At 38.4% G+C, this 20,751-nt stretch overlaps 1 protein-coding gene across 3 annotated transcripts in view; it reads left to right on the forward strand.

Annotated features, from left to right (window-relative positions):
• Positions 1-20,751, forward strand: part of SLAIN2 (SLAIN motif family member 2) — a 72,171-nt gene that overhangs the window by 15,533 nt on the left and 35,887 nt on the right. For 2 of the 3 annotated variants that reach the window (XM_052641691.1, XM_052641692.1), the window contains exons 2-3: positions 15,310-15,458; positions 20,027-20,191. In XM_052641691.1, coding sequence (XP_052497651.1) covers positions 15,310-15,458; positions 20,027-20,191 — 314 coding nt within the window. Of the gene's footprint in view, positions 1-13,282; positions 13,346-15,309; positions 15,459-20,026; positions 20,192-20,751 lie in introns of those variants that run through there. The other variant, XM_052641693.1, reaches the window with a different exon arrangement.

The raw sequence follows: 20,751 nt of genomic DNA on the forward strand, positions 1-20,751 counted from the left end.
ATTGCTGAAGCCTGGCTTGGTGAATTTTGAGCATTACTTTACTAGCGTGTGAGTTGAGTGCAATTGTGCAGTAGTTTGAGCATTCTTTGGCATTGCCTTTCTTTGGGATTGGAATGAAAACAGACCTTTTCCAGTGCTGTGGCCACTGCTGAGTTTTCTAAATTTGCTGGCATATTGAGTGCAGCACTTTCACAGCATCATCTTTCAGGATTTGAAATAGCTCAACTGGAATTCCATCACCTCCACTAGCTTTGTTCGTAGTGGTACTTTCTAAGGCTCACTTGACTTCACATTCCAGGATGTCTGGCTCTAGGTGAGTGATCATACCATCATGATTATCTTGGTCGTGAAGATCTTTTTTGTACAGTTCTTCATCTTACTCATTTGAGTAGGGTGAAGCAAAGCCTGTGAAGATAGAAGTTTGTTAGGGAACAGGTAAGAAAGTTGGCTTAAAACTCAACATACAGAAAACTAAGATCATGGCATCCAGTCCCATCACTTCAGAGCAGATAGATGGGGAAACAATGGAAAGAGAGAGAGACTTTATTTTTTTGGGCTCCAAAATAACTGCAGGTGGTGACTGCAGCTATGAAATTAAAAGACACTTGTTCCTTGGAAGAAAAGCTGTGACCAACCTAGACAGCATATTAAAGTGCAGAGACATTACTTTACCAACAAAGCTCTGTCTAGTCAAAGCTATGATTTTTCGAGTAGTCATGTATGGATGTGAGAGTTGGACTATAAAGAAAGTTGACCGCCGAAGAATTGATGTTTTTGAACTGTGGTGTTGGAGAAGACTCTTGAGAGTCCCTTGGACTGCAAGGAAATCCAACCAGTCAATCCTAAAGGAAATCAGTCCTGAATATTCATTGGAAGGACTGATGGTGAAGCCAAAACTCCAATACTTTGGCCACCTGATGTGAAGAACCAACTCATTGGAAAAGACCCTGATGCTGGGAAAGATTGAGGGCAGGAGAAGGGGACGACAGAGGATGAGATGGTTGGATGGCATCACCGACACGATGGACATGAGTTTGAGTAGGCTCCAGGAGTTGGTGATGGACAGGGAAGCCTGGCGTGCTGCAGTCCATGGGATCACAAAGAGTCACGACTGAGAGATTGAACTGAACTGAAGAAAGTTGAATCTTTGGATTGGAGCCCATACTGTAGATGATCTCTGAAATCTAGACGGAGGTTTCTGAGTGTTGGAATATCCTTAACAAAATGGTGTTTTGAAAAGAATAGTGTGGCAGTAGTATGTGGGTGGGAACAGGAGATGTAGGTATCTTTGTGTGCTAGAAAGCCAAGTTGATCTTTACCCACCTCTTGGGTCCAGAAACACATAGCAAAACTGGAATTCAAATCAAAGTACTGAGTCCATGATGATGGTCTTTCCATTTCATCCCAACCACTTATGATTGATTGCAAAAAAAAAAAAACAGTTATATCAAGCTAAATGATTCAAGATCAGATTTGTTTAATTCCTCTTATAAAATATTTGTGTGCTTAGTTGCTCAGTCGTGTTCGACTCTTTGCAACCCCATGGACTGTAGCCTGCCAGACTCCTCTGTCCATGGGGATTCTCCAAGCATGAATACTGAAGTTGGCTGCCATGCTCCCTTCCCGAGGATCTTCCCAACCCAGTGATCAAATCCAGGTCTCATTGCAGGCAGATTTTTTACTGTCTGAACCACCAGGGAAGCCCTTTAAAAGTAATATCAAAATGATATTTTTAAGCAATGTAGATGTTTTGTATCTACATTGCTTTTAAGAAAGTTGATTTACATTGCTTAAAAATAGCATTTTGATCTTACTTTCTTATATGAGAGAATTGATACTTTGGACCACATACTTCTTTGTTGTGAGGGCTGTCCTGTGTATTGTATGATGTCTAGCAACACCCCTGGCCAGGCAGAAATGTCATACGTTGCCAGATGTTTCCTAGTGGCAAAATCACCCCAAGTATTGCACTAAAGCATACTTACATTGTCTCCTTAATCAGAAATATTTAGTGTTGTATTGCAGGAATAAGTATCTGATTTAGTAACTTTGCTTCATACACATGTCTAAGTCATAAAATAGTAATATTCTGAACATTAGGAAAAACTACTGTGTGCCAGGCAGTTATCTTTGGGACTAAGAGTGGACCATAAGAGATGATATGAATATTTCTGGCCCTGAGATGCTTGGAGTTGTATATGACAGAGAGTTAAATATGTATAACTTTTATGTATACATACAACTGCAGGCTTGAACAGTAGAGGACTAGATTGGGTTTTCTCTCAAGGACATTGTTAAATACTTTCCCCCATCCCCCTAAAATGTATTTTATGCGTTCTAACCATCTTGGTATACAGTACCATTTAATAATAAGGAACCCTCACATACTCATTCGTATCTTTCTATATCTATCTTTTCAAAAGTAAAAGAGAAGAGAATGTCTGGACTGGCCTTAACGTTAACATTAGTTCTAAAAGCAGAGTATAATGTATTACTTACTCTTCCTGCTCTGTCATGTAACATAAAGATATTAGCACTGTAATTACCTAATGTTTTAGGCTAGTCTATTGTTGAGGTTAAATCCTTATATTTGAATATATGTTTATCTTAATATATGTATTTTGATTTCTTCTATTCCTATTTGATTCGTGTTTTCACAAAGTGGACAAAATATTCTAATTTTACAATAATCCAAAAATCTAATTTCAGAACCTGTAGGAATACTGCAAATAGGAGATTCTCTGAACAGACAGTTTGGTGTTTATTATGTTGATGAATCTTTGTTACCAGTGTTTAGTAAATTCTAACTTGCTGCTTTCACATCTTTTATCAGATAGTTTTGCAGAAACCTTCCCAACACTAAGAAAAATATATATTAATTTTAAAAACCCAAGCTTGGTTGACAAACCATTATAAGTCAGTATACATTATTATTGGGTTTCCCTGGTGGCTTAGATGGTAAAGAATTTGCCTGCAATGCAGGAGACCTGGGTTCAATCCCTGGGTTGGGAAGATCCCCTGGAGAAGGGAATGGCAACCCACTCCAGTATTCTTGCCTGGAGAATCCCATGGACAGAGGAGCCTGGTGGGCTACAGTCCATGGGGTTGCAAAGAGTCAGACACGACTGAGCAACTGACACACACACACACACATTATTATTATTTAGGATTTGAAGGACATATCGTTTGCTAAAAGTTAACTTTTTAGCTGTAAGAACCATGGTTTCTTAAACACCTGAAGTCTTGTTTAAGGCCTTTCACAGATAAAATTAGCTGTTGACAAGCAAAATACTCTTAAGAGAATCAATATGAACCACACACACATTTCATGAAATATACAGATGTGATACATGCTTTTGCTACAGTTTGCAGCATCTGGTATAGTTTGAGGCTTCCAGTCTTCCTGATGTCTTTTCTCAAAAAGAAACAACTCATTTTCTGATTGCTACACTCCCAGTTGATCTCACGGTTACTATTGTTTTCCAGCAGTACATGATTATGCCTCAACACTAGATGTTTGCCTTTTTAAAGAAGTAATTTCCAGCCCAGTTTTGTGGCATCCCAAGGAATATCAAAATTGTTTTTATTTTCTTAAAATTAAAAAACTCATACCACAGCAAAATGAGAATCAAGAGACTCATGAAATGAAAATGGAAGCGCAGCATGTCACTGTCCAGCAGTTTGAGATTCACTGCTTTAAACCTTTCTTCAGTCTGTGCTACCTGCTCTGCCATTTTTTGACTCACCTTGTTATGTTTTGCTGACATACTAGCGATTTATATCTGTATTCTGCCCTGCAGCTGATGTCATTTTGGGGCTTCTAAACTGTTCTAAGACTTTACTAATGAATTTGCCTTGCAAATAATTACCACTGTTATTTACTGAAATTTCAAAAAGACTTTTATTGCATATAAACTGAAGATACTTTTCTTCAATTGCATAATTACATATAAACTGAAGATTCTTTCTTCAGTTGCATTGTGATTTTTTTCCCTTGTAATAGTAGGATCAATTACAGCTTTATATTTTGTGGTTCACAGGGCTTAGAAGAAAGCAGGGAACAGCAGAAGGCCATTAGGATGATTGCCATATAGAAGTCTTTACAAGTATCTTTTGCATTTTTTAAAGTAATGGTATTAGTTGGAAAAATATGATAGTTAAGAGCAATTGTTCTCAAGCACTCATGGTTTTGCCACTTAACAGCTATGTCACCTTGGGCAAGTCATTCATCTCACTGTGCTTCAGTGACCTCATTTATAAAACAGGGATTATAATAGTACCTATCTCATAAGAGCTGTGCTTTCGGGGTGGCTTGGCGGTAAAGAATTCACCTGCCATTGCAGGATATGTGAATTCAGTCCCTGGGTTGGGAAGATCCCCTGAAGAAGGAAATGGCAACCCGCTGCAGTATTCTTGCCTGGGAAATCCCCTGGACAGAGGAGCCTAGCGGGTTACAGTCCATGTGGTTGCAAAAGAGTCAGACATGACTAAGCAACTAAACAACAGCAACACAATCCTAATAGTTTATTAAATTATATTTAGATGTGGTAGGACAAAAAATCTTGGGCCTCCCACATGGCACAGTGGTAAAGAATATACCTGCCAATCCAGGAGACGCAAGAGATGCAGGTTTGATCCTTGGGTCAGGATGGCCTCCTGGAATAGGAAATGGTAGCCTGTTCCAGTGTTTCTTGCCTGGGAAATTCCATGGACAAAGTAGCCTGGCGGGCTACAGTCCATGGGGTCAAAAAGAGTTGGGCATGACTGAGCAACTAACACTTTATTCAGGATCAACTACTTAATAGTCTGGAAATGTCATTACTATTGCAGGGAATATATATTGAGCTTTGTGAAGACAGAGGCTCCAATCTTTTGCTTTGAGTATGCCTTACTCAGTAAATAGAGAAGGATGATTTTGAGGTATTCAAATCTGATTTTCCTTAGCTTGTAAAAGTTTTCACACCAATCTTCAGAAGTTTCTCAGTAATAATTTTAATACAGCTTTTTTTACTTTAAGTTAAATCTTAACTTTATTAGCCTACTTTCAGCTGACTGCAACATGAAAAGTGATTATTGTGATTATCTTAAATTCAGCAAAGTATCTCCAGTCTCCCATCTACCCCCATCTTTTAATTATGTGTCTGCTATGTGTATGTGTAGAAACCTCAAGAGAAACCTATGCAAACTATAAATATTAATAACTTCAGAGGACAGAATTGGTAGGGGGAAGATTATTATCACTTCTTGTTGTTCAGTCGTTAAGTCATGTTTGACTGTTTGAGACTCCGTGGACTGCATGCAGCACCCCAGGCTTCCCTGTCCTTCACCATCTCCCAGAGTTGCTCAAACTCATGTCCATTGAGTCAGCGAAGCCATCCAACCATCTCATCCTCTGACATCCCCTTCTCCTCCTGCCTTCACTATTTCCCAGCATCAGGGTCTTTCCAGTGAGTTGGCTCTTAGCATCAGGTGGCCAAAGTGTTGGAGCTTCAGCATCAGTCCTTCCAATGACTAAATTCAGGGTTGATTTCCTTTAGGATTCACTAGTTTGATCTCTTTGCTGTCCAAGGTACTCTCAAGAGTCTTCTCCAGCACCACAGTTTGAAAGCATCAGTTATTTGGCACTCAGCCTTCTTCATGGTCCAACTCTGACAATTGTACATGACTACTGGAAAAACCATAGCTTTGACTATACAGACCTTTCTGGCTAACTAATGTCTCCTTTTTCATATGCTGTCTAGATTTGTAATAGCTTTTCTTCCAAGGAGCAAGTGTCTTTTAATTTCTTGGCTGCAGTCACTGTCCACAGTCAGTTCAGTTCAGTCGCTCAGTCGTGTGCGACTGTTTGTGACCCCAAGGACTGCAGCACGCCAGGCTTCCTTGTCCATCACCAATTCCTGGAGCCTACTCAAACTCATGTCCATTGCGTCGGTGATGCAATCCAACCATCTCATCCGCTGTTGTCCCCTTCTCCGCCCGCCTTCAATCTTTCCCAGCATCAGGGTCTTTTCCAGTGAGTCAGTTCTTCGCATCAGGTGGCCGAAGTATTGGAGTTTCAGCTTCAGAATTAGTCCTTCAAATGAATATTCAGGACTGATTTCCTTTAGGATTGACTGGTTGGATCTCCTTGCAGTCCTAGGGACTCTCAAGAGTCTTCAACTCCACAGTTCAAAAGCATCAATTCTTCGGCGCTCAGCTTTCTTCATAGTTCAGCTCTCTCATACGTACATGACTACTGGAAAAACCATAGCTTTAACTAGACGAACCTATGTTGGCAAAGTAATGTCTCTGCTTTTTAATATGCTGTCTAGGTTGGTCATAGCTGTTCTTCAGGGAGCAAGCATCTTTTAATTTAATGACTACAGTAACCGTCTGCAGTGATTTTGGAGCCTACCAACATCCCCGTGGAAAAGAAATGCAAAAAAGTAAAATGGCTGTCTGGGGAGGCCGTACAAATAGCTGTGAAAGAAGAGAAGTGAAAAGGAAAGAGGGCTGGAAGAAGCACAAGCTGGAATCAAGATTGCCTGGAGAAATTTCAATAACCTCAGATATGCAGATGACACCACCCTTAGGGCAGAAAGTGAAGAGGAAAAAGCCTCTTGATGAAAGTGAAAGTGGAGAGTGGAAAAGTTGGCTTAAAGCTCAACATTCAGAAAACGAAGATCATGGCATCTGGTCCCATCACTTCATGGGAAATAGATGGGGAAACAGTGGAAACAGTGTCAGACTTTATTTTTCTGGGCTCCAAAATCACTGCAGATGGTGACTGCAGCCATGAAATTAAAAGACACTTACTCCTTGGAAGAAAAGTTATGACCAACCTAGATAGCATATTGAGAAGCAGAGACATTACTTTGCCAATAAAGGTCTGTTTAGTCAAGTCTATGATTTTTCCAGTTTTCATGTATGAATGCGAGAGTTGGACTGTGAAGAAAGCTGAGCGCCGAAGAATTGATGCTTTTAAATTGTGATATAGGAGAAGACTCTTGAGAGTCCCTTGGACTGCAAGGAGATCCAGCCAGTCCATCCTAAAGGAGATCAGCCCTGGGTGTTCTTTGGAAGGAAACTCCAGTACTTTGGCCACCTGATGTGGAGAGTTGACTCATTGGAAAAGACTCTGGTGCTGGGAAGGATTGGGGGCAGGAGGAGAAGGGGATGACAGAGGATGAGAAGGCTGGATGGCATCACTTGACTCGATGGACGTGAGTTTGAATGAACTCCAGGAGATGGTGATGGACAGGGAGGCCTGGCATGCTGCAATTCATGGGGTCACAAAGAGTCAGACACTGAGTGACTGAACTGAACTGAACTGAAGCATCTGAATGCAGAGTTGCAAAGAATAGCAAGAAGAGATAAGAAAGCCTTCCTCAGCGATCAATGCAGAGAAATAGAGGAAAACAACAGAATGGGAAGGACTAGAGATCTCTTCAAGAAAATTAGAGATACCAAGGGAACGTTTCATGCAAAGATGGGCTCGATAAAAGACAGAAATGGTATGGACCTAACAGAAGCAGAAGATATTAAGAAGAGGTGGCAAGAATACACAGAAGAAGTGTACAAAAAAAGATCTTCACGACCAAGATAATCATGATGGTATGATCACTCACCTAGAGCCAGACATCCTGGAATGTGAAGTCAAGTGAACCTTAGAAAGCATCACTAGGAACAAAGCTAGTGGAGGTGATAGAATTCCAGTTGAGCTATTGCAAATCCTGAAAGATGATGCTGTGAAAGTGCTGCACTCAATATGCCAGCAAATTTGGAAAACTCAGCAGTGGCCACAGGACTGGAAAAGGTCCGTTTTCATTCCAATCCTAAAGAAAGGCAATGCCAAAGAATGCTCAAACTACCGCACAATTGCACTCATCTCACATGCTAGTACAGTAATGCTCAAAATTCTCCAAGCCAGGCTTCAGCAATACGTGAACCGTGAACTTCCTGATGTTCAAGCTGGTTTTAGAAAAGGCAGAGGAACCAGAGATCAAATTGCCAACATCCGCTGGATCATGGAAAAAGCAAGAGAGTTCCAGAAAAACCTCTATTTCTGCTTTGTTGACTATGCCAAAGCCTTTGACTGTGTGGATCACAACAAACTGGAAAATTGTGAAAGAGATGGAAATACCAGACCACCTGGCCTGCCTCTTGAGAAATCTGTATGCAGGTCAGGAAGCAACAGTTAGAACTGGACATGGAACAACAGACTGGTTCCAAATAGGAAAAGGAGTACGTCAAGGCTGTATATTGTCACCCTGCTTATTTAACTTATATGCAGAGTACATCATGAGAAACTTTGGGCTGGAAGAAGCACAAGCTGGAATCAAGATTGCTGGGAGAAATATCAATAACCTCACATATGCAGATGACACCACCCTTATGGCAGAAAGTGAAGAGGAACTGAAAAGCCTCTTGATGAAAGTGAAAGAGGAGAGTGAAAAAGTTGGCTTAAAGCTCAACATTCAGAAAATCAAGATCATGGCATCTGGTCCCATCACTTCATGGGAAATAGATGGGGAAACAGTGTCAGACTTTATTTTTTTGTGCTCCAAAATCAGTGCAGATGGTGACTGCAGCCATGAAATTAAATACGCTTACTCCTTGGAAAGAAAGTTGTGACCAACCTAAATAGCATATTGAAAAGCAGAGACATTACTTTTCCAACAAAGGTCTGTCCAGTCAAGGCTATGGTTTTTCCAGTGGTCATGTATGGATGTGAGAGTTGGACTGTGAAGAAAGCTGAGTGCCAAAGAATTGATGCTTTTGAACTGTGGTGTTGGAGAAGACTCTTGAGAGTCCCTTGGACTGCAAGGAGATTCAACCAGTCCATTCTAAAGGAGATCGGCCCCGAGTGTTCTTTGGAAGGAATGATGCTAAAGCTGAAACTCCAGTACTTTGGCCACCTCATGCGAAGAGTTGACTCATTGGAAAAGACTCTCATGCTGGGAGAGATTGGGGACAGGAGGAAAAGGGTACAACAGAGGATGAAATGGCTGGATGGCATCACTGACTCAATTGATGTGAGTTTGATTGAACTCCGGGAGATGGTGACGGACAGGGAGGCCTGGGGTGCTGCAGTTCGTGGGGTCACAAAGAGTGGACATGACTGAGCGACTGAACTGACTGAAAATAAATAGTCTCTCACTGTTTCCATTGTTTCCCCATCTATTTGCTATGAAGTGATGGGACCGAATTCCATGATCTTCGTTTTCTGAATGTTGTAAAAACTTTTTTTTCTTAAGTTTTTGAAAACTAGTTTTAAATTTAAGCCAACTTTTTAATTTTAAGCCAGTTTTTTCACTCTCCTCTTTCACTTTCATCAAGAGGCTCTTTAGTTCTCTTTGCTTTCTGCCATAAGTGTGGTATCATCTGCATATCTGAGGTTATTGAATTTTTCTCCCAGCAGTCTTGATTCCAGCTTGTGCTTTATTCTGCCCAGCATTTCTCATGATGCATATTAGTTAAATAAGCAGAGCAACAATATACAGCCTTGACGTACTCCCTTTTCCTATTTGGAACCAGTCTGTTGTTCCACATCCACTTCTAGCTGTTGCTTCTTGACCTGCATACACATTTCTGAGGAGGCAGGTAAGGTGGTCTGGTATTCCCATCTCTTTCAGAATTTTCCACAGTTTATTGTGATCCACACAGTCAAAGGCTTTGGCATAGTCAGTAAAGCAGAAGTAGCTGTTTTTCTGGAACTCTTTGTTTTTTTTTGATGATCCAGTGGATGTTGGCGTTTTCTTCTCTGGTTCCTCTGCCTTTTCTAAATCCATCTGGAAGATCTGGAAGTTCACGGTTCATGTACTGGTGAATCCTGACTTAGAGAATTTTCAAGCATTACTTCACTAGCGTATGAGATGAGTGTAACTGTGTGGTAGTTTGAGCATTCTTTGGGATTGCCGTCTTTGGGATTGGAATGAAAACTGACCTTTTCCAGTCCTGTGGCCACTGTTGAGTTTTCCAGATTTGTTGGCATATGGAGTGCAGCACTTTCAGAGCATCATCTTTTAGGATTTGAAATAGCTCAGGTGTAATTCCATCACCTCCATTCTTTTTGTTCGTAGTGATGCTTCCAAGCCACTTGACTTTGCATTCCAGGATGTCTGGCTCTAGGTGAGTGATCACAGCCTCATGGTTGTCTGGGTCATGTAGATACTTTTTGTATAGTGACCATAATATATATTTTTAAATATATTACTAAAATTTTTACTCTTGCAAAATAGTTATATTCTTAGATTTTTAAAAAAAAATCACAAGTCATAGTGTACAGGCATGTGTGATGTATGGGTCAAAATATGATTTGTAATGATCAGTTTCTTAATATTTATATTGTTAGTATTCATATTCTTTTATCTTTATTAGAGCTCTTTTAGCAATATACATAAATTACTTTTAATGGTGTTTAATTCCTTTGTATTGATTAAGGGAAAATGCAGTATCTTGAAAGGCCAATTATTTCTAACAGATTTTTTAATACCTTTACTAACATAGAATTTACATAAATTTCACCTGTTCGTAGTATTATTTCCAGTACGTTTACAGAATAGTACAACCATGGCCATAATCTTGGATTAGAATATTTTCAGTATTCCCCAAAGAATTCTTATACCCATTAGCAGTCATTACCCATTTCTCTTTCCCCACCCTCTCTCCTATCCCTAGGCAACCTCTAATCTACTTTCCATCTCATACTTTTGCCTATTTTAGACATTCCATATGAATGGTGTCATGCAGTTTGTGGTCTTTTGTGGCTGACTTCTTTAACTTAGTTTAGTATTTCTGAGGTTTATCCATGTTGAATGTTTTTATTGCTGCTAACAGTTTTTTACAGGTCTCTCTTCAACTTAGAAATACCAACTCAGAAACTTCAGACAGGATAAAAATGAATAAAGTAAGTTTCTTGTAATTCAAAGAAGGTTAGAGGTGGAATTTTCTTTTTGGTGGGCCATGTCTAAGTAGATGCAAAGATGCTTTGTTAAAACACCTTTCTTCACTATGTAGTACATAGAGGGGCACCTAATATAGTCTTATGAAAGATACTTAAGGAAGGTTCCCTTTAAGAAGTGACATTTAAGCTGAGATTCAGTAGAAAGTAGTAGTGGGCTGGCTGAAGTTGGACAAGGGAAGGGCAAGGTAAGTGGAATTGAGCAAGGGGAACAGCGTATACAGATGACCTAGAAGCAAAAGTATTGGGCTTTCAAGACTAGAAATTAGTACCATATGGCTGTTATTTAGATTGGAGTGATGGAGGAGGGTGAGAAATGTAGCTTAAAAAAAAAAAGTACTGCAACAGTTAGATCATTGCTGTGTCTCAAGGGTCATGGGAGCTGTGTTTTGGAAAAGACTATAAGGCAAAAGGAAACTGGCATAGTGACTTCCCTGGTGGTCCAGGGGTTAGGAATCTGCCTGCCAGTGCAGGGGACACGGGCTTGATACCTGGTCCAGGAGGATCCCGCATGCTGCCGAGCAACTGAGCCCATGAACCACAACTACTGAAGTCCATGCTCCTAGAACCCATGCTCCAAAGTAAGAGAAACCACCACAGAGAAAGTCCTTGCACCACAACAAAGAGAAACTCCCACTCACTGCAACTAGAGAATGTGCGTGCACAGCAAAAAGGACCCAGTGCAGCCTATAGATAGATATTTTTAAAAACTGGCATAGAATTTTTAGTAGAGTAGTATTAGTAGTCAGTTCACCTGCAGTATATGGAATGAATTGGAAGGGAGCAAGATCAGAGATTTTGAAATTTTTTTTAAAAAAAGGACTTTTCTTTTTCAGAATCCTTTTGGCCATTCTGTATCTTTACATTTTCATGTAACTTTCAGAATCAGGCTGTCCATTTCTATAAAAATGTCTGATGATATATTTTAGGGATTGTATTCTGTTGATCAGTTTGGAAGAATTGACATGTTAATGTTGAGTCTGTGAACATGATGATGCATCTGTCCCATTTATTTAGGGCTTCTTTAGTTTCTCTCAGCAGTGTTTTATTGTTTTCAGTGTACAACTCTTGCAGTTCATTTGTTAAATTTATTCCTAAGTATTCTTTTTGATGCTGTTGTGAATGGAATTTTTATTTCTTGTTGAATTCTTCGATACATAGAAGTACAATTTTTTGTGGAGGGAGAGCTGTTGATTTTATATCCTATGACCTTGCTAAATCTAGTTGATTTTGTTTGCTTTCAGTAGATTCTAGAAAGGATTTTTTACGTACAGAATCATATTGTCTGTGAATAAAGACAGTTTTACTTTTTCTTTCCCATATGGATGCCTTGAATTTCTTTTTCTTGCCATATTGCACTGGCTAGATACTCCAGTACCACACTGGATAGAGATGATAATACTGTACATCCTTAACTGTGTTCCCAGTCTTCAGAGAAGCATTCAGTCTTTCACTGTTAGATCTGTTTTCTGAAAGATTTTGTATAGGATTGGCATTTTTCCTTAGTATTGATAAAATTAAATAAGTGAAGGCATCGGGCCTGGACTTTTCTTTGCAGGGAGATTCCTCATTACTAATTCAATTTCTTTTTATAATCTCTTCAGAGTCTCAATTTTTTCTTGAGTCCCAGTTGATAACTTGTATCTTTCTAGAAATTTATCTGTCATACCTCCTTTGTTGGCATAACGTTGTTCGTGATATCCCTTACAGTTCTTTTAGTATTGGTAGCAGTGCTCACTCTTCTTTCAGACTTCGGTAATTCACATGAAGGAAGCCATACACACAAAACATTGAATGATTTCATTTATATGAAATGTCTAGAAAAGGACATGGAGCTGAAAGCACATTAGTTACTGCCTAGGGCTTGAGGTAGAAACAGAAAAGGGGTTTCTTTTTAGGGTGATATAAATTAATTCTAAAATTACATGGTGATGGTGGTTGGAATAACTAAACACTAAATTTATCAAATTATACAATGGGTTCTATAGTACAGAGATTACACAGGTTGATTTTGTGGTATGTAAATTATATCTTGAAAAAGTTGTACTTTTAAAAAAAGTTGTAAGGTACGTTTAGCATCTTAAAAATATAGAAACTACTATAAACTAAATGAATAAAGCATCAATAATTCAGAATCTATTAAAACATGAGCTCCCCTATACCACACGAATGGTAGCTTTCCTGTTTTTGTTAGTGGCACTGTAATACTTTCAGTCACAAAAAGCTAAAAACTGTAGAACAGTTTTGGATTTCTCCATCTTTTTTATTTCCTACCCTCATCATTAATCTGTCACCAAGTCCTGCGGATGCTACATGTATAAACTACTTCTCTCCCTACAGATCCTGTATTTAATCCCCTTAGTGGCAATAGAGAATGCTCTTGCCTTCTGGTAACAGAAAAAGGTAATGTAGCAAACTGTCTGTTCCTCGAGTGATGAAAAGGGGGACACTGATTCAGTAACCCTTGTGTGTGCAAACTGTGTTCTGCCACTCTCTTCTCTTATTTCAGTGTCCCATCACTAAAATGATCCCTAAAAATAAAACACTTTGGCCCATATGATATTGGCACCAAATTATTTTTTCAGTCAGGGAACCTTTGGTTGACATTTCACAGTACTTTTAAACCTGCCAGAGGACATACAAGCTGTATTTTATGTAGCATGTAACTGAATGCCTCTTTAGCAAAACCAAGTGTTTCCCTAACCCTAAATTTTAAAGAAAACCCCAAACAAAAGTGCTTGCAGTAATTATACGTATTATCTCCTTTGCTCATCTCTTACAAATACATAGACTTCTTTAAAATAACTGTTTGCATACTGAAAACATTTTTTTCACTTTGATACTTTTGAATTTCTTACATAGTTTACACGGGGATGATCCAGAGAGATGATATGGGGTGGGAGGTGGGCGGGAGGGGTTCAGGATTGGGAACTTATGTACACCTGTGGCTGGTTCATGTCAATGTATGGCAAAACCAATACAGTATTGTAAAGCAAAATAAAGTAAAAATAAAAATTAAAAAAATAATAATACATAGTTTAATCAAGGGGGACTGCGTTCTGATGGACACAGCCAATTTATTGATGGCTAATATAATTTACAGTAGGTTGAGATTTTCAAGTTTTCACTTGTCAATAAAACTTGAAAAGTATTACTTCATTACCCTGTTTCTGTTAAAATTAAGTCATAGAGGCCCAGCGAGAGAGCTGAACTTTCACCTCTATCCAGCATCAACAAGACAAGGAAGCAGTGGGAGATGGGGCCCTTTGTCTCCCTTTCCCCATCCTCCATGTGTCAGTAGGACCCAAGAAAGGAGCTGATTTTACATCACATCCGTTGGAAATATAATAATTTTGTTTACATCATAAATTTCACCTAAAGTATCTTAATTTGGAAACCACTCTGGTTAGAGTCCAGTTAACTTCACATTTTTCCTGTAGAGTCACATTTGAAATGAACATCAGTTGATATGATCTGAACTCATTCAAGGAAAAACCAATCAAGTAGGCTTCCCTTGTAGCTCAGTCAGTAAAGAATCTGCCTGCAGTGCAGGAGACCTGGATTCAATCCCTGGGTCCGGAAGATCCCGTAGAGAAGGAAATGGCAACCCACTCCAGTATCCTTGCCTGGAAAATCTCATGGACAGAGGAGCCTGGTGGGCCGTAGTCCGTGGGGTCCCAAAGAGTTGGGCACGACTGAACGACTAACACTTACTTACTTACTTAGGAAATTAAAGTCTCCTGTCTTCTCGAACCTTTTTGTTTTTATATACCTTCTCTAGGAACTTATAAAATATGTCTTCTTTCTGCTTTACTGAAACTGAAGTAATGTAGTAAATTGGATCATATTGTTATTAAGGATTTTTTTCATTATTGCTTTTTTCTAATGTACCATCATTTGAAAAGAGGGCTACAGAGGGCTGCTGCTTAAGTAAAAGGAATGAATTGCTAATGATAAATTTTCGTGTGGTTTGTGGTAGGAAGGGAACTGGAAATTGGAAAGCAAGGTATTTATCTGCCTTCTAGACAAGACCTAATGATATGGTTATGTTAGGGAGTTAAGAACTACGAGAACAGAATAAACTAATGTAAAAACATGTTTCCTCATAGTTTTTGAATGAGAGTAAAAGAAAAATAAGACACACTTTAGGACTGGACAGTTGGCCTCCTTTGAGTTCACTGAATAGTTGAGATTTGATGGTTATAATATTTTCTTCCTGTGTAGAAAGTAGATGTGGGTGATTTAAAAATACTCCATCATTTTTTACTTCTCATCCCCCAATTTAAATCTGTTCAAAAGATCCCTTATTTTATAACCTTGTGTTTAGTAACTAACATTAGTCTTTTTTGTTTTTTGTTTTCTCCTAGGCTATATTCATCACCAAAGAAAAAACTTACACCAATGCAGAAATCGGTTAGTCCTTTAGTTTGGTGCAGGCAAGTTTTGGATTACCCAAGTCCTGATGTTGAATGTGCTAAAAAGTCTCTTATCCACAAACTTGATCAAACTATGTCAGGTATGTCTGTAATTTTTCTTGTAAATTCACCCCTTTGCTTTCTTTAATCAAAAAACAGATAAATGTTGAATGGTATATTTTTAGGAAGGCAGTTCCTTGCTTGGTGGTGTTTTTCAGATCACATTGTGCATGCTGTTGTGAGGTTTTGCCATATGCACATAACCCTGTTCTGTTATTTACTTAATAAGTTCTTTTTAAAAAAAATCTCTGTTTATTTAGCTTCATGCTAAAAAATATCTGTGAAATAATGGATTTTATGACAAGTTTTTTTTTCTAGTGTAAGCTAAAACAAATGGTTATTTTAAAAAATGTTTTGCCTGGTATCATCTGAAATCATCTCACCAGCCTCAGGGAAATTCTGATGTGATAGAAAGAATCAGAGGGAGAACCTTAGAGACCTCCTTCTCACTCTGTCACTTGGTTGCTTGTGACCCTGCGAGTTAACTTAACTCCGTTGAGCTCAGTTTTCTTATAAGGATGATGAAACCTTATAAGTGTTATTTAAGGATTAAATGATAATGTTTATGAAAGAGCCTTGCATGTTTTTCTGGCTCATGGTAGTGATTGGTAAATGCATTCATGCCTATTGTCCTTTTGTTTGCTTTTTTTATTTGGCATTTTAGGTTTTAAATTGCTTTTATGCCCTGTTGTTTAATAGCATTCACAAAGCTAATAAAATATATGTGTCACTATTTATGGCATTTAATGTAGCATACTGGTGTGTTGGAAATATAGGAAAAATATTATTGACTCTCTCTTGGAATTACTGTCATTCTGTTAAGAATATCAGTTTCCAGGAATTCCCTGGATGGCTAGTGGTCAATCCTCAGTGCTTTCGCTGCTGGTGCCTGGGCTCAGTTCCCGTTCAGGAAACTGAGATCCTGCAATTCACATGGCATGGCCAAAAAAACAAAAACAGAAGACCAAAAAAAGTAATAGTTTTCAGGAAAACTCACGTAGTAAAAGACTGATGCATGATTACTAATTTGGAATAGGTTTTTGTTTTTCACTTTTTGTTTGCTTGGCAGCTATGTCCTTAAGAGTACTCTTTTTGGCTTTATTGTTGAAGTACATGCTCTTTTTTTTCAGGGTGTAAGCTGCAAGTGGTCAGGGGAGGCATGGGGAATGTACACAGTTAAACTGGCATATAGTAAAGTGTAGTTTGTCTGTAGTGAGCAATGGTTATTATAAGAAAATAATGTATGGGATAGACATAGTGGAGAACACCAAAGCGGTTACACTTCAGAAGTAGCAATTGGAGTGACTAGCTTTTTGCTTTATTATGACAAAATTATTAAAGATAGTAGGAGCATGTAAGAGAAGATGTTACTCTTGAACTGAAACTAGGTGTAATCGAGTACTGGATCTGCATAACAGTGATTAGATGTTACAGCTGTGTGCACAGAGCAGTAGCTATAACTGTATATATTTAAAGGAAAAGTAATTTGGCTGTTTCAAGTTTGAAGCTTATAGTCCTAAACCTCTGTTTTCCCAGGTTGGAGGGAAGATTTTTTTTTAATGTATTTTTTGATAAGGTACATCTTCCTAGAAACTTAGCTGTTGTATTCCAGAACAACAGTTTCTGCTCCTTCACACTCAGCTTCTCTTGAGTGGACTACCATGTGTTCCTAAGGCATTCTTTTCTTGTTTATTTATTTTTTAATGATAATGCATTATCTTTTTTACCCTGTCTTAAACACTCCCTAGTTTTCTCTTCAGTCTTCTCTGTTCTCTGCCCATCTTTTTTTTTTTTTTGGTGGTAAGACTTATTTAACATAAAATTCCCCACTTTAACTATTTTTAAATGTACAGTTCAGTGGCATTAAGTACATTCACAGTGCCTTCGCCTCTGTCTCTAGAACATTTTGTCATCCCAGACTATATTAGAGTGGAGAAGGCCAAAAGTGAACATAGGATGGTTTTGAGGAGGGTTGATGATGATAGCTGAGCAGTGTGCGTTCGGGGAAGGGGTCATAGTCGAGATGAAAAGGTGTGAAAGGAAAAAGGAATAAGCCAAATATGAGGAAATGGGGGAGAAGAAAGTATCGGCATTGATTTCTGTGTTTCCAGCTAGTGTGATAGGGTGAATGTTTTTACCGTTCTGAGATAAGGACAGCACCTAAAATTTGTTTTAGCTCAGAAAGAATGAGTTTGGATTTGGACATGAGTTAGTTTTGAGAATGAAAATGAGAAAAGAATGAGTTGGTTTTGGGGTACATTTGCCATACCTTCAGGGGAGACATTAAGTGGGCAGTGTATATGAGACTGAAGCCCATGAAAACGTAGGCTTAGAGATATAAGTAATGGGGATTTGGGTAATATAACTAATGTTGTGAGTATGATTGAAATTTCTCAAGAAAAAGAAAGTTAAAATTTGAGTTGAGAATTTGCAGTGATGGTAATTAAATAAATAACCAAATAGAGAATATGCTTCAAAGGAAATCAGAGTGAAGAGGAAGGAACGAACACCCCTATTTCTGCTCAGGTTGATATATTGAGATCAGGCTGTGTGCTTCATACTCAGTATGTTTAATGATGTCTTGTCTCATGGTGAATATGTGTAAAACTATACTACTGACCAGCTTACTGTACTATCCAACTTAACAGAAAACATGTTTGCCTCCTCTCAAAACCAGTGCTCTGCCTGTAAGCAAACCAGAAACTTCAGAACCATCTTTTTTTTTTTTTTTCCCTTTAGTAATCCTTTCTAGTTTTTAATTATCCCTTTCTTCCCTTTTTTGGTCACCTTTATTAGAGTTCAGTCTAATCCATTTAACATTAGGATTTTGACCATTTATTTTTCTTGTGCTGATTAGATCACAGTACTCTTGCTCAAAGTCCCTAATGGTGTTATAATTGCTACTGGACACATTTCAAACTCCTAAGCATGGCATTCCAGGCCTCCTGTGACCTGGCCTCAGCTGGTTTTTCTTGTTTTGTCCCTCACCATGTACTTTACCTTTCTAGATTACTCACTGTTATTCCCTAAACACAGTATGCATTTTCACGACACAGCTTTAGTTTGTTATAAACACAGATGAAACCATATACTTTGCTCAGTACGAGTGTCCTATCAAATTACTACTCATCCATTTAAGATTGCTCCACTGCCTCTTCTTCCAAAAAGCCTTACCTGTTTTCTGTCGGTTGTAATGAATTACTCCCATCTCCTCATTTCCATTAGCCTCTTTGCACTTTTTTGATACTACTCATTTCATTTTGCCTTGAAATCATTGTTTTTTCTCCCTGCACTACTTGGAGATAGGCCTGTTGAGAAAAAGTACCATGTCACATCTGTGTATGTATTCTACATCATACTTCAGTAATGGTCATAAACGTGAATAAATGGTAGATTTTAGAATAGAGTGGAGGAAAGAAAAAAATACTTTTATATATGTATTTATTTAGCTGGCTGCGTTGGGTCTCAGTTGGAGCACACGGGATCCTTCTTGAATCATGTGGGATCTTTCGTTGCGGCACACAGATTCTCCAGTTGTATGTCGGCTCAGTAGTTGCGGCGTGTGGGCTTAGTTGCTCCGCAGCATGTGAAATCTTCCCAGACCAGGGATCAAACCTGAGTACCCTGCATTGTGAGGTGGCTTCTTAACCACTGGACCACAAGGAAAGTGCCCCCAAAAATATTTTAAGTATTAATTTTTCTTCCATATAATTGCACTTGAGATCTTTCATACTACTTTTATATTTTATACACATAGCACAGATGTTTTACCTTTTTCTAGCAGAGTATTCTCTTTGGCCCAGAATATAGGAGTGGGGGGAACCTTTTTTTTTTTTTTTTTAAGAATTCTTGCATGTTTGACTTGAATATGGCCTAAATAGTCAATGGACTTCCTTGGTGGCTCAGATGGTAAAGCTAAAGCTTCTGCCTACAATGTGGGAGGCCTGGGTTCAGTCTTTGGGTCGGGAAGATCTCCTGGAGAAGGAAATGGCAACCCACTCCAATATTCTTGCCTGGAAAATCCCATGGACAGAGGAGCCTGGTAGGCTATAGTCCATGGGGTCGCAAAGAGTCAGACACAACTGAGCAACTTCACTTTCACTAAATAGTCAATATTGTTTTATTTCTTCTAAAATCCAAACTTAGGAATCCAGACCTCATTATTTCATAGTTTTTTGTTGTTACTAGCAATATGTATTCAAAAAATGAGAAGACAAAAATTCCTTTTATATTCATTTTATTTTTAAAGGCTATTCAACAGTGAGAATAAACTTCCTAACAAGACAGAAGTAACTTAATTTAGTAGTTAATAATTTATTGAGGAGATATTCTTCCTGTGGTATTATTGGATTAGCCATAAAGTTTGTATGGGTTTTTCTGTAACATCTTAAAATATTTTTGTTTGATGTGGCTCCTGTTTTATTTGCGTAACCAAATGTAAGATAGTGGAGCTATTTTGTTGGGATTATTAATGTAATATACAACCCCCCGTAAAAATGTTTCTGTATTTAAATTGAGATAATGAATTACTGAATTGCCTAACAGGACATTTTTTGAAATGTTACTAGCCTTTTGTTCAATTTGATTTTTTCTCTTGTCATTAATGCAGCTCTCAAGAGGCATAATTTGTATAATAATCCTTTCAACTCCGTCAGTTATACAAGTCCTTACAGTCCAAATGCCAGTAGCCCATACAGTAGTGGTTTCAATTCTCCGTCCTCAACCCCAGTGAGACCTCCTATTGTCAAACAGCTAATACTTCCTGGAAATTCAGGTAAGGAGAAATGAATTGAAGTAATTGAGAAATAGTTTTTAACTTATTGCCCTGCCTCAGAAAATAATTTATTCATCAGTAGCTCAAGTTCTTTTATTTATGAAACCTCCAACTGATTTGAGAAGATATTGTCAAGGAGCTACTTAGCACCAGGTGGTGCTCTACTGGGCACCAGGGATACAGATAAGCCAGGATACATCCAGTTTTCTTTAGCATATGTGTAAAATTTTTTTAATGTGGCTTGATTAAATAGGGTCATAAGTTTGATTCTCTTAACAAATGCTTGCTTGAGTTGTAAAAGCTACAGTTAAATAGGAGTTTTAATAAGTTTTGATATTGTACTTTAATAATAGTATTAGACTGTGTATGAATGTGCCAAGGGGGTGTTTAGAGCCATGAAGGGTGTAGGAGAGGGATAGATTGCTATAATTGAGGAAAGAATGTTCTGAGTGGTTCTATGACTGAGACTGTTGTTGTATAGCTTACTGTTCTTTAGATTTCACCCATTCAGTTACTCTTATTACTGCTGTTGTTATGATTAATTATTATAGCTCCCTTAA

This window comes from Budorcas taxicolor, chromosome 6 (genome assembly GCF_023091745.1).
Source record: "Budorcas taxicolor isolate Tak-1 chromosome 6, Takin1.1, whole genome shotgun sequence".
NCBI classification, from domain to species: Eukaryota; Metazoa; Chordata; class Mammalia; order Artiodactyla; family Bovidae; genus Budorcas; species Budorcas taxicolor.